Source organism: Amborella trichopoda, chromosome 9 (genome assembly GCF_054954075.1).
Source record: "Amborella trichopoda isolate Santa Cruz 75 chromosome 9, AtrichopodaSantaCruz75HAP2 v2.0, whole genome shotgun sequence".
Taxonomy (NCBI): Eukaryota; Viridiplantae; Streptophyta; class Magnoliopsida; order Amborellales; family Amborellaceae; genus Amborella; species Amborella trichopoda.
In genome coordinates, this window is record NC_142344.1 from 783367 (window position 1) to 795407 (window position 12041).

At 35.9% G+C, this 12041-nt stretch overlaps 1 protein-coding gene across 4 annotated transcripts; it reads right to left on the reverse strand.

Annotated features, from left to right (window-relative positions):
- Positions 1-2913: 2913 nt before the first annotated feature.
- LOC18438413 (Endosomal targeting BRO1-like domain-containing protein) lies at positions 2914-11539 on the reverse strand. 4 transcript variants are annotated; one of them, XM_088846848.1, is made up of 13 exons: positions 11348-11539; positions 9959-10007; positions 8917-9182; positions 8531-8605; positions 8348-8406; positions 8207-8236; positions 7715-7811; positions 7468-7534; positions 6515-6613; positions 5720-5809; positions 5030-5184; positions 4006-4107; positions 2914-3485 (listed from the first exon to the last, which is right to left on the reverse strand). In XM_088846848.1, the coding sequence occupies exons 7-13, from the start codon at positions 7729-7731 to the stop codon at positions 3350-3352; spliced, it is 666 nt and encodes a 221-aa protein (XP_088702974.1). In that variant the 5' UTR covers positions 7732-7811; positions 8207-8236; positions 8348-8406; positions 8531-8605; positions 8917-9182; positions 9959-10007; positions 11348-11539; the 3' UTR covers positions 2914-3349. The 4 variants fall into 4 exon arrangements, with proteins under 4 accessions (XP_088702974.1, XP_006848660.1, XP_088702973.1 ...); XM_006848597.4 differs by having other exon boundaries at positions 8101-8236; XM_088846847.1 differs by having other exon boundaries at positions 8917-9185.
- Positions 11540-12041: the final 502 nt, after the last annotated feature.

The following is a 12041-nucleotide window of genomic DNA, read 5'->3' on the forward strand; positions in this document are numbered from 1 at the left end:
AAGAAGAGAGAAGCTCATCTAATGCTCGACTTTCGGACGCAAAACCCTTAAGTCTTTTGTTAAAGGAAAAAGTTTATGTAAGGTGTCAGTCTTATAGTGTAAAAGTGAGGTGCATCTCAAAATTCCACTAGCAAAGGTTGTTTTAATATAAAAGAACTGATTATCTTGTGATATTATTTAGATTTTTTTTTTTTAGAATTTTAAAATATTTATAGATGAGTTTGATCTACACTGTTTTTGGATTTTGAAATTTCATAATTAGATGTGAAAATATATTTTAAGTCATCGAAAGGGTTTTTAGTACTAGAGTTGCAGCAAGATTTAGAAATGCACCTTTGATTGTTTAAAGTTGCACCTTAATAAACCACACCCCTGTTAAAAGTTGGCCTTAAAAGCTAGCTGAGGTCCATCTTTTTTAAAGTGTTTGCATCTCCACTTATTTCTTCCCTGCCTCAAAAGTAGTGGAAAAGCTCAGAGTCTTTTTTTATCCTTTTGAGGAATAGAGACAGGCTCAAACCCGTAAACTTGAGTGCCTTAAAATGCATGTGAAAGAGTCTCAAGGCCCTATATGACTATCTTCTTCAAAGGGGCGAGCTTTTTGAGGGTCCCCATGCTCATAATTTAGGCATGAATTTGTGTATTTAACAATGTCATATATTAATTGTATTTATTTAAAAATAATTGATGTTAGATTGTGACATTATGCTGACTATCAACTATCTAATTTGTTGCTTACGTCACATAAATTATAAAATTCATATGCGTACGGACGATTGGTTTAATAAAGGTTGTTCCTATGTCAAATGGCAGACCTGTACAAGCATTCGTAGATGTACGCGCAAGCAGGAGAGAGATCGAGATAAGTGCTCTCAATTTACACAAGTTTAGATCATTAATGATATAGGACAAGATGTTTCTTATTTTTTGTTTTTAATTAAATTTCAGGATATATTTTTTATTTTTTAACCTTCTAAACCCTTTTGACCATGTATTATTGACATCAACAAATTATAAAATGATTTTATCTCTCTCTTTTTAAAACTCCATCTCTTTCACATCATCATTTCTCTATCTCTCAAAAGTCCATCTCTCTAAATCCCAAACTCCAACTCTCTCTCTCACATCATCGTTTCTCTCTATCTCAAAACTCCATCCTCTTTCTAAAATTCAAACTCCATCTCTTTTTAAAACTCCATCTCTCTCACATCATCATTTCTCTCTCTCAAAAGTCCATCTCTCTATAACCCGAACTCCATCTCTCTCTCTCACATCATCGTTTCTCTCTTTCTCAAAACTCCATCTCTCTTTCTAAAATTCAAACTCCATCTCTCTCTAAAACCCGAACTCCATCTCTCTCTCTTTAAAACCCATTTCTCTCTCACACATAAGAACGTGTGCTCGTGTTCGAGCTCAAGCTAAACCCCTTGATTGGTAAACTCACGAAGCGAAGAGAGAGATGGAGTTTGAATAGGGTATCATTTTAGTCTTTGTTTGGGTAAAAAATTTATGATCAAAGGGATCCATGGAGTTGTAAGATGGAAAAGATGGTGACTTTTTTGTTACAAATAATATTTTCAATTCTTGGGTCTCATGAGATATGAAAGTTAAAAATATGAGACAATGAGATATTTCCCTCTTCTTCTTTTTTAATATATTTTTTAAAATTTTAAAAGTTGTTTGAAAATATATTTAGAGCTTATGGAATTTGCCACCAATTTTCGACCCATGGTTAGATGATGAGCAATATTTTGTAAGAGATCCAATCTACAATGATGAATAAGATTTGGTGATAGAACCAATCTTTGATGAAAAAAAAGATAAAGGGCTTAGAATCAAAAAACGACTTTCGTTCAACCATAAATCTAGTACTCATCTCAAAGATGCTCTCCTTTTCCATTGTGGGGCTGAAGTAATGCAATTTCATCTAGGTTATGTGACTAAATTGAGCATATATGTCATGGCTATTCCATCGAAATATAAAACCCTTTCATCAAGGGATTCTCAAAAGTTTCTACGTATATAATTTAGTGCAAAGACCTACTTTTAATGCACAATCACGGTGTTTCAATGCATATTCACCTAAAAACAGTTGTTTCAATGCACAACTTCCAAGATCATGTTTACAATATTGGAGTTGAAGAAGGTTGTGGGTTTAATAAAGAATTCATCTGAGCCTATTTCAAAACTCAAGTACGAATTTTTTCAACCAAAGAAAATTGATACAAGATATGATAATTCTCATTTTTTTTATTTCCTTATTCAAATTACTTATCTTTTTTTTTGGTTTTAAGTTTTTTAGGGGTTCTAACTTCTGAGTCCTATTTTTTATATATATTTTTTAAAATTTGAAGAGTTGTTTAGAAATGTATTTATAGAATATTTTGTTTTATCAAAAGTAAAATTATCACTACGAATTTTGTATTTAAGTTAAAGACTTTTAAATCATTTTATTTTTTATATCAACACCTAATATCTTTAGTTATTAAATTATAATATATTAGAAGTACGATACAATGTGATTTTCAATTTGGGAAAGAACAGAAAAATTAAGGCTTTAAGACCCTAACTTGGATGCGAAGAAAAAACCTTAAATTTCTTCAAATAGAGAATTTTGTTGGGCTTCATTTCTGTTGATTTTACTGTTTCCATAAATTTTCTTACGTCAGTTATTATGCACCACACCTATAATCATTGATGCGCATTGTGAAAAGAAAACAACGCCCCTTCTCTTAAAGTGTGTGAACGCGGGCACTCTTTTAATTGAACCGTCAAGAGAGAGAGAAGGTTTTGTGTAATTGAACCGTCCTGGGCGGAGAGAGAGACAGCTTCGCCTTTCAATTGAACGGTCTGAGATAAAAAAGAAACCAATAAATCTGCCATCTTCTCCCAATTCCGATGGTGATTGAATCTTACTGAAGAAAAGTGGATCATTTATAACAAAATCCAAAAGAATTACAGCAAACACTCTCTAAGGAAACTTGCCTTACGTCTTTCGCCCACCAAAACAGTGAGGTCAACTCCTCATCTTACATACACCACAATAGACAGACATAAAAAGAAGAGGAAGTCGGATTTCATTTCCTGGTTGCAGAATATATATAGGATTTCGCAATTAAATTTTATCTCACCCACCCACAAATTCCCTTACTATATATATTTACTGAGACACGTTTGCTTATACCCCAAATCTCAGATAATTCTTCATTCTCCACAGCTACTAGCTTCCCATTAGTGTAGTGGGAGCGGAAACACTGGGGTAAACCTTTGCACTATGCGAGCTCTGATATGGAGCAAGTGTACAAGTGAATTTTGAAACTTTTGTTTGGTCCTTTGCTGGATTGGCCTTGCTTTATGTTCTCTTAGACTGGTTCGTGTCCTTTGATGGTTCGGTTTGGTTCCAAGCGTGATCAGATCGGGGGAGCTGGTACTCATCGGGCTTTAGCGCCAGTGGGAAGTCTGGCAATGGGGGTGCTGACTCTATGATCCTGCAAAGTCCAGGTTTAGTTTAAATGAGTTAAGAATTGATCTCTCTCTCAGAGTTCAAACGCTCAAGCACATATGCAGCACAGTGCTCAACTGCAGGGGGATTTGTTGTTTGCAAGTGCCGCCTTCTGAATATGAAGACAGTGATACTTCTTTCACATATTTTTTAAACAATGAACCGTTACCTTCCATACTCGAAAATCATAAACACCCCAAGCTATCATATGTTGAGTCTGACGGCTGGGTGGATCATTTCCTTGCACAAATTTCAGTTGCAATTAATAGTACAACCCAGCAGCCAGATTTCATGTCTAATTACCAGGGGTAATTGTAACCTTTTTGTACCAAAGGTACACCATCTCTGCTTTCCTTTTTAAAAAACCTCAAGGTGGGCTTATGTATGTATGATATATCTATTTGTGCATGAAAGTATGTAACTGTGTATTTATAAATGTAAAGATTAAAAAAAAGGAAGTTAAGGATATATAAGTTTCTCAAAGGAAGGATTTATTTTTAACTCACTTCTCATGACTGTAGAGATCTCTGTTGATGCGTGCCTTGTTGGCAGCATCGTTTGGGATCTTCTCCGACAAATATTTCATTGCTCCCCAAAGAGGAGGATTCCTGCAAGAAATACTAGTACAAAATCACATACACATGCAAACACGAATAACTAAGGCCCACTTCTTTAAACTCAATGATGACTCTTGTACTGCTTGCTCATAATATAAATGGGAAATTTGAGTCAACCAAAACTGGCATTTGAACAAATACGCTTATTATATGCGACTATTCCTAGAAGTATTAAGATAATTCGGCCAGAACTATTTCTTTTTGCTCTTGCTTGTGGCCTGAAGTAAGAGTTCTAAGTCCTTGGCCCAAAGGCTAAAAGCCAGGCCAAGGTCAACCCAAGCCTGGCCTATGATCAAGGGCCCTTATCTGGACCTGGCCTGGGCACAACAAGACCCAATTACACCTAGACCAGCCTGGCCCAGTAGCATTTCGATAGGCAGCCTGGCCCCTAGCAGTATAAATTAGAAAGTCTTGCAATTTGTTCATCGATTTTTGCAATATTTGACAGTTAGAGCATCCCCAAGTCGACTCCCCAGACTATTGGAGCTACCTTTGTGAAAATATGGAACAATTAATCCACCCAAAACATGGGTGGATATTAAAAACATAATGTCATAATGGACAAATAATTATTGAAACATTTTTTACCTTGGGAAATAAAAAATTCAGTCGACCGTGACTTTAGTAATCCACCCAAACATGGGTGGCTTATTAGAAACTTGATTGGCTGTATTAACAACTACACCTAATAGGCCTGGTTGGGCTCAGCCCAGTCCATTACCTTATTTTTTAAGGGCTCATGGGTCAAAAGTAGGCTTGGGCTGAGCTCATCAATGCCTTTGGTAAGTAAATCCCTATACGACTGGCCTCATGAGATTGCCAAAGCACGGGCCATGCCTACTCGACCCATTGGGGCAACCCAGGCCCACTTTCATCCCTAGACACTTGAGAGAGAGAGAGAGAGAGAGAGAACCTTGATTGTGGAGGCGCTGTAGAGAAGCACTCAGCAGCCTTTTTACTCTCTTTTAGAAACTCCTCTGCTGCCCGAAGAGCAGCCACTGCCATAGTATGAGACTTCTCGGTGTTTGCTTCATCAAGGATTAGGCCATGATAATAGTAAGCTGCTGCCTGATCAACAAAAATCATAGAGGTAGATCCCATGATATCCTAATATTGTTTGTTTGATGTATAAACACAATTTATATTTTTAAAATTTTGAAATGAACATACAAATATTCAATCCAACTTTTGCACTTTACAATGCCCGTAAAGAAACACCCATAACGTGAATGTCTGACCATACACTCTTAGGACTTATTGGTTTATGCAAATATTGATCCAAACATAGCAGACACAAGGATGACAAACGAGAATCACATATTAATTTTTTGAATTAAAAAATTGCAAAAAACAAAGAGCTATCTTAGTTAATGAGTAAAAAGCTTCAATGTTCTAGATAGTTTGTAACTCTTTTTAGCCTATATCAGAAATCGAGATGTGCTATTTTCGTTATGCATTTTCATAGGTTCATAAAAACATAAGATGAGATCAATTAAATGAGAAATGGACACTTTATCATACATTAAACTGTATAAATCAGATGACGACCAGAAAATATTAAGAAGAGAGAAGCAATCAAGAAAAACAATTAGATAAAACCAACCTTTGCTTCAGTAAGCTTCCACTTGACAAAAATTTGATGTTTTTCTCCCCAACTATTACATAAAGGAAGGTTTATGAGGCCATCCTGAGCCTGCAGCAAGAAATCATGTTCATGCGTAAGGAATTTGGTAATTGAGATAGTGCATGCGCACAAAGATAAGTTCTTCTTTTCTTGATAAGAATATAGATTCTGGTTCTAGAAATTTATCTAAAATAGGTTGTAGTTTATTTGTCTGCAACATGTGAACCTATGAAATAATCTTACGGTAAGGCAAGAAACTTACAGTTTGAGAATGATAAACAGGCATAACCAATTCAATAGTAAAAAAAGATAGATCAATTCAATTTAACCACATTGGCACAATTCTGCTATTAGTATTACTTGGAAATTATTTAACCTAATTTTCTGAAGTAACTAGCCAATATATGTCTTGAGTTCTAACAGGTCAACGACTGTGGATACTAGTGAGAAGGACTGATGACTCAAGGAGTGTTTAGATTTCTGAAGCTTTTGGAAGTGGGATATGGAAGCTGCCCCCCTCTTCCACACGATATGGGAGCTGCCCCTTCCATCATTTATTATGGAAAGGATGGCTTCCAAAAACGTGGCTATTTCACGTTAAAAAGATAGCCCCATGGAATGCCACACTTCCACCTTGCAGCTTCCACGGGGTTACCTCAAACATGAAAGTGGTTTTGTTGGATTGTTGAACTCCCACTTCCAAAAATTCAGAAAATCAAAATACACCCTTACTGAAGAAAATGGAATCATGTTGCAAATAACAAGTTGCATTACCTGCTTCCAATACTTCACCATTTCACAGGCAAGTCTTCGTTTCACAGCTAAGGTGGCCTTGGTGCTATCAATTGCAATTCCAAGTTGAACGTCAACACCCTACAACATCCACATAGTGAATATGGAAAGAAGGTAAGTGATTCTTCTTTTTCATGCAATGAAATAAGTAAGGAACCCACAACCTAAAGCATCATGTATCTCTTTATAAACTATAATTATATTTCATACATTAAACATGAAAAAGATACGATGCAAGTTCTCCAAATACATATACAATGAGAATTCAGAAAACATAAGCAGTAGCCAATAACATTATTGTGTTTCATAATTATGTCCACATCTCGTGTATCAAATTACAGAAGAAGAGGTCAGTGTTATAAAGACTTTAAATGACTTTCACAAAATCATGGAGAATATAAAATGGAGTTCAGTAATGGAGTCCACAAATAAGTGCCTCGTCTAACTGGAAATATCATTAACTAGAATAGAGTAAGGAGGATATCATGGTCGAACAGAAAAATAGCATGTACTAGAAAAATCGCAAAAATATCATGACAAGTAAATTTGACCATGACAGTTGACAGAGAAAAATTAAGCCATATACAGAAATGTAAAAGTCAGGGAGAGTCTAACAAGTAATTATATAATGGAAAAGATGTTTTAATCTATATGCTCATGATAAAAACGCGACCCTGTGGATTATCACTGTCCAAGCAAATGGGTTCAGCGGTGATGGAGCAGATGAAATAATGACATGTTTGACAAAACCCACTCGATCTATCACCATCCAATCCATTGATGGGATGGAAACATCCCCATAGTAATGTTGTTTTCATGACCATATGGATCATATTATATGGCCACTTATACAATCCAAACAGATGGCAGAGACCTAGAAAAACAGGTATAAATATTAGAAGAGAAAAGTATTATTCAGATATAATGGGAACTACCTGTCCCAGTGCCTGGAGGCAGAGAGCTTGCAAAACTCCTTCTTGAAGGTCCACCGGAAGATCTCTCCTACAATAACAATCACAAGACTCATAATTTTAATTATCATATGTAAGAAATGGCCACGCATCTCAAAATAGTAAGAACAGTTGCAACCCAGCATCCATCGAAATCAGAAAAGCTAAATGAGCTATTCAATCATGTTCATAATCAGATTCATATTAAGACAAATGACATTAAATTGCATACCTAACATCAGGAGGCATTTGAGGAAGGACTTGCCGAACAGCACAATCCAAATATCCAGCCGCCCGCAAGAATATGTCAATAGAATTCCGCCTGCTCTCTGTTACGAATTATATCATTTTCAGAATTAGATCTTCTCAAAAAGTAAGAAAATAAGCCTTGCACACGAAATAAGTATTATTACAACGAACTATGAATCCTTAAGATACTTGGAAGGGTTGCCATATTTATACTTAACTGCTAACAAGAAAAACAGGAAGGAAATAAAAAGTAAAATCATAAGTTCATCGAATAGATATCCTACAGTAATTTCTCCTCCTACATCTCCTACCATGATTTTCGAAAATGGAAGAAACCTTATGCATCACAGCATGTAACTTGGTACCCACCTTCAGATACCTTTGGCTGGTAACCGTCACTAGGTGTTTTAGGAAGAAGTAAGAAATTGGCCTGTGACAGAGAGAGCATAGCCATCAAGTGTAGAACTGATAGTACCTCATACCAAGTATCTGATACGGCTGTTTCCTGCAAAAATATCAAGTGAATCAGGGCAGGTGTACCTTTTGAGTCACAAAAGTGCCTAATCAACACAGAGAATTGTCCCTCAACCTAGGATCTGAAGTACACAATGCCCACCTCTTTATCATCCTCCTGGTTGACCCACACAAACTCTACTTTGTTCATAAGCTGGCTTCCTGTACAATGAAGTCATGTACAACTGTTAGAAACGCAACCATACACAGAAAAGATACCATTCCCGAGTATCTCCAAACAGCATGCTTAATCTTTACATTTTGAAGCCATCAAGCCACAACCTACCATCTTTTACTAGTCCCAGGAGAACTGGCAAGTAATCCTCAATAGCTTGTTGAAGATCAGCAAGCGTTGTGCCACCTATAGACAAATGAAGACCATGAAGCATCAGCAAAGTTGATGATTAATTAACTGGGAGCATGATATGCATCCAAATTCTACCATTTTAGATACTGGTCCAGAATCACAAAAAAAAGAAGATAAGAAAACCAAATACATGCCCAAAGGAATAAGATATCCAATTTGTAAGGTCATGTTACATTTTCTTTTTCTTTTTTTTGGGATAAAAGTTGATGGTGATATTACGTTTTTTGCAGTCCTTTTATTGTATCAGAGCATATTTATAATATTTATAGATATAAGCAGGAAAATTACCAAACAACAATACCAACCATGTTGGGTAGCAGTTCTTCTCCTGGGCTTTGAAGCAGTTGGTGCTTCTTGGGCTGCCATGACAACTATTCGAGTCCTAAGAGCTGAGAGGCGTTGCACCAGACTCGAAGACAAGCACTGCGATAACGTGCTTGAAAAGTCCACATTTTGGGGTATCCGGAATCCTGGCACAAAAACTACAATCTCCCCGACATGCCCAGGCCACCTCCTGTTCTTCTCACGATTTTTTGGACTCGATATTAGGCATCCCATATCCTAGGGCTTTCTTCTGCAGATATATGCAATAAGTTTATCAGGATTAACAATCAGAAAGCCATGGTAGTAGAAATATCAGGATAATAATCGAAAAGCTATGGTAATAGAAAGTGAAACCGCCAGATATATCTTCTCCTATACCCACATGAACCCAGACATGTGATCACAATTTTCGTGTGAATGGTGGGAGAGAGACAATAAGTTTTTGAATATCCAGGCTGCGAAGTTATAGATGACGAGAAAACAGAGAAGAATACGCTAGAGCACAATAGCTTCAAAATTTTAGAAAAGTTTGTCCTAACACAAACAAGATTTCTACAAATTACCATGACCTATCAATCAGTTGGACTGAGCGGATAAACACATCACAATCGGCAGATATTTGAGAGGTGTGCTCAATGGTATAAAATTTGATGGGAAACACGGAATGCTATGCTTATTAAACAGTAGTGTCCAAGGCAAAGCAACACATGGGATAAATTGGTTGCTAAGTCAGCCAGGCCCAGAAGGAGAGGAGAAGAAAGGCAACCATTTTAGCACTTAAAAATTATTTTGGCTTTCCCAATGCACCACCACAATACTGTGAAATACATGCATTATTGAAAAGAGCAATAGGCAAATTTACCAGAAACATCTTAACAGGTTTGGAAAAACTTTTATCTTACAATAATTTATAATATTACTTGAGGGAAGTTACTAACTATTCCAACTCCTTCCCCAACCATGGCAAAATTTAAAAGCAAAACCATGACAAAATTTAAAATAAAAAACTGTACTTCTTCATACCTCTTCTCTTGTCAAAAACTAAGCCCAGCCTTCACTTCCTCTCACAAATCTGTCCAAGAACATCATGGATCAGGGCGCTGTCATATTAGAGAAAAGGCCAAACAAAAACCACGGAGAATTGGAAAATAAAATAAAAATTATAGAGCTTTCGAAAATTTATAAAATGAAACCAAAATAGTTTAACTTATCCTATATTTATACAACAAACAATATAAAACCATCTTAAAACCGTCTTGCTTAAAATCATCTACTGGAGAGCAATCAAAACTTTACAATAAAATAATCACGCCGGGAGGTGTTAGAAGAATGTATAATACAAAAATGGAAATGATTTTATGAAGCAAAAGAGTTATAAGGACCTCAGACTTCAGAGATGGATCCTTCAAAGCATGAATAGTATAACACTCATCAAGGATCCATCAGTCACAAAAGCAAACTTTAAGTCTTCAAAAACCATGAGAAGAGGAGTTCAAAATAAGTTATTTACAAGGCAAGCAAAGGGAAACAGGTTGAGCAACATGAATTTTAAATGAAAACAAACACTAAAAAAATTCTACAACTCCTAAAAATAAAAGAGATTCAGGTTTGCCTACAAATCAAAACCAACCCATACGCATAAAACTAAACAACACATAAATCTCAAAGCAAAGTTACTTCTAAACAAGTAACACTTAAAATTCAATAACTATACACATGAAAACCGCGGCGAAAGGAGCCTTATGCTCATTAAAGCTACAGATCAGATGAAATCTCCACAGTAAATAATATAAATCCAAATTTCTCACAGAATTTTAATCTTTATATTTATAAATGCAGGCAAAGGAAGTATATACGAGTTATACTAACCAAAAAACGGCGCTAAAAGTCAATGTATGGAGCAAAATAAAGCCTCGATGAAACCAAACCAGAGATCCAAGATTTGGGTGAAGCTTAACAACTATAAAGTAAAGTTGCTGTCCGCCAAGGCACGAAAACCGTGACCCCAAAACCTCAAAGGAAATTTACAATTAATACAAAAATGCACAGACAAGAAGCCCGTGAAAGTTAACTGCAAAAAATTTGACCTCCAAATTAAAACCAACTGAAAATTAAACCGAGATCCAATAATCCATGGGAATTCAAGGCCATAACAGCACAAAGTTTTAGAGTCTGTTGAGGTGTGGTCAACTCGAATTTACAGTGGCAAACAAGACATATGACAAATCGAGATCCAATTTTTTGGAAAAATGCAAGTAAATGAAGCTAAGAAGCCATTGAAAAAGCAAGTAAGGTGAGTGAAACTAAAACTCAGGCAAAAAAAATAACGTAGAAAAGCATCAAATAAGCTGAAATTCACTTAAAAAATGCAGAAAAAAATCTGAACTATTCATCATGGGAAAGAAAGCATACACAGTGGGATGATCCAGAGACTTGCATGCGAGCTCGATCTCAGCTTTCATTTCTCTATTCTTCCTCTAAATTTCGAGAGAAAAAGGCCAACTAAAACTTACAGAGCGCCATGAAAGCAACAAAATAGCCCAATTTTGAAGTGTAGAGAGAGAGAGTCTTATAAAGCCTTTGAAGCTTGCAGATTTTCTTTGCAGCCGTCTACCTGAAGCCGAATCCTACCTTTTAAAGGCTATGTTTGTACGTTCTTATCAAGCAACAACACTCTTTCTCTCTCTTCTCTCCTCCTATATTCTCTCTCAATTATATTCTCCGTTTTTCTCTCTTCCCGAATTTAAGACTGAGATTTCAAGACGGGGACGTCAAAATTGATTGCAGAGAAATTTGTTTATATGAAATTAGTGAAAATTAAAATTAAAATCAAAATTTCAGGTATAAAAAATGTTGAATTTTTAGCGATGTCCGTACGTTATCTACAGAAGCCCAGTGGTAAGTCCTCAGCTCGGTTGCTTTGCTTTTCACTTTTTTTTTTTTTTGGAACTCTTTTTATTAATTTGTTTTCCCTAGTTATTTAAAATTTAGCCAGAAGTTCATGTCCCCCTCAAAACTGACAATGCCATTCATATCCTTGGGATGTTGATTGATTTGTTTGAAATTCTTCGGTGGAATTATTATTAAAAGTTATGGGACAAAGTTT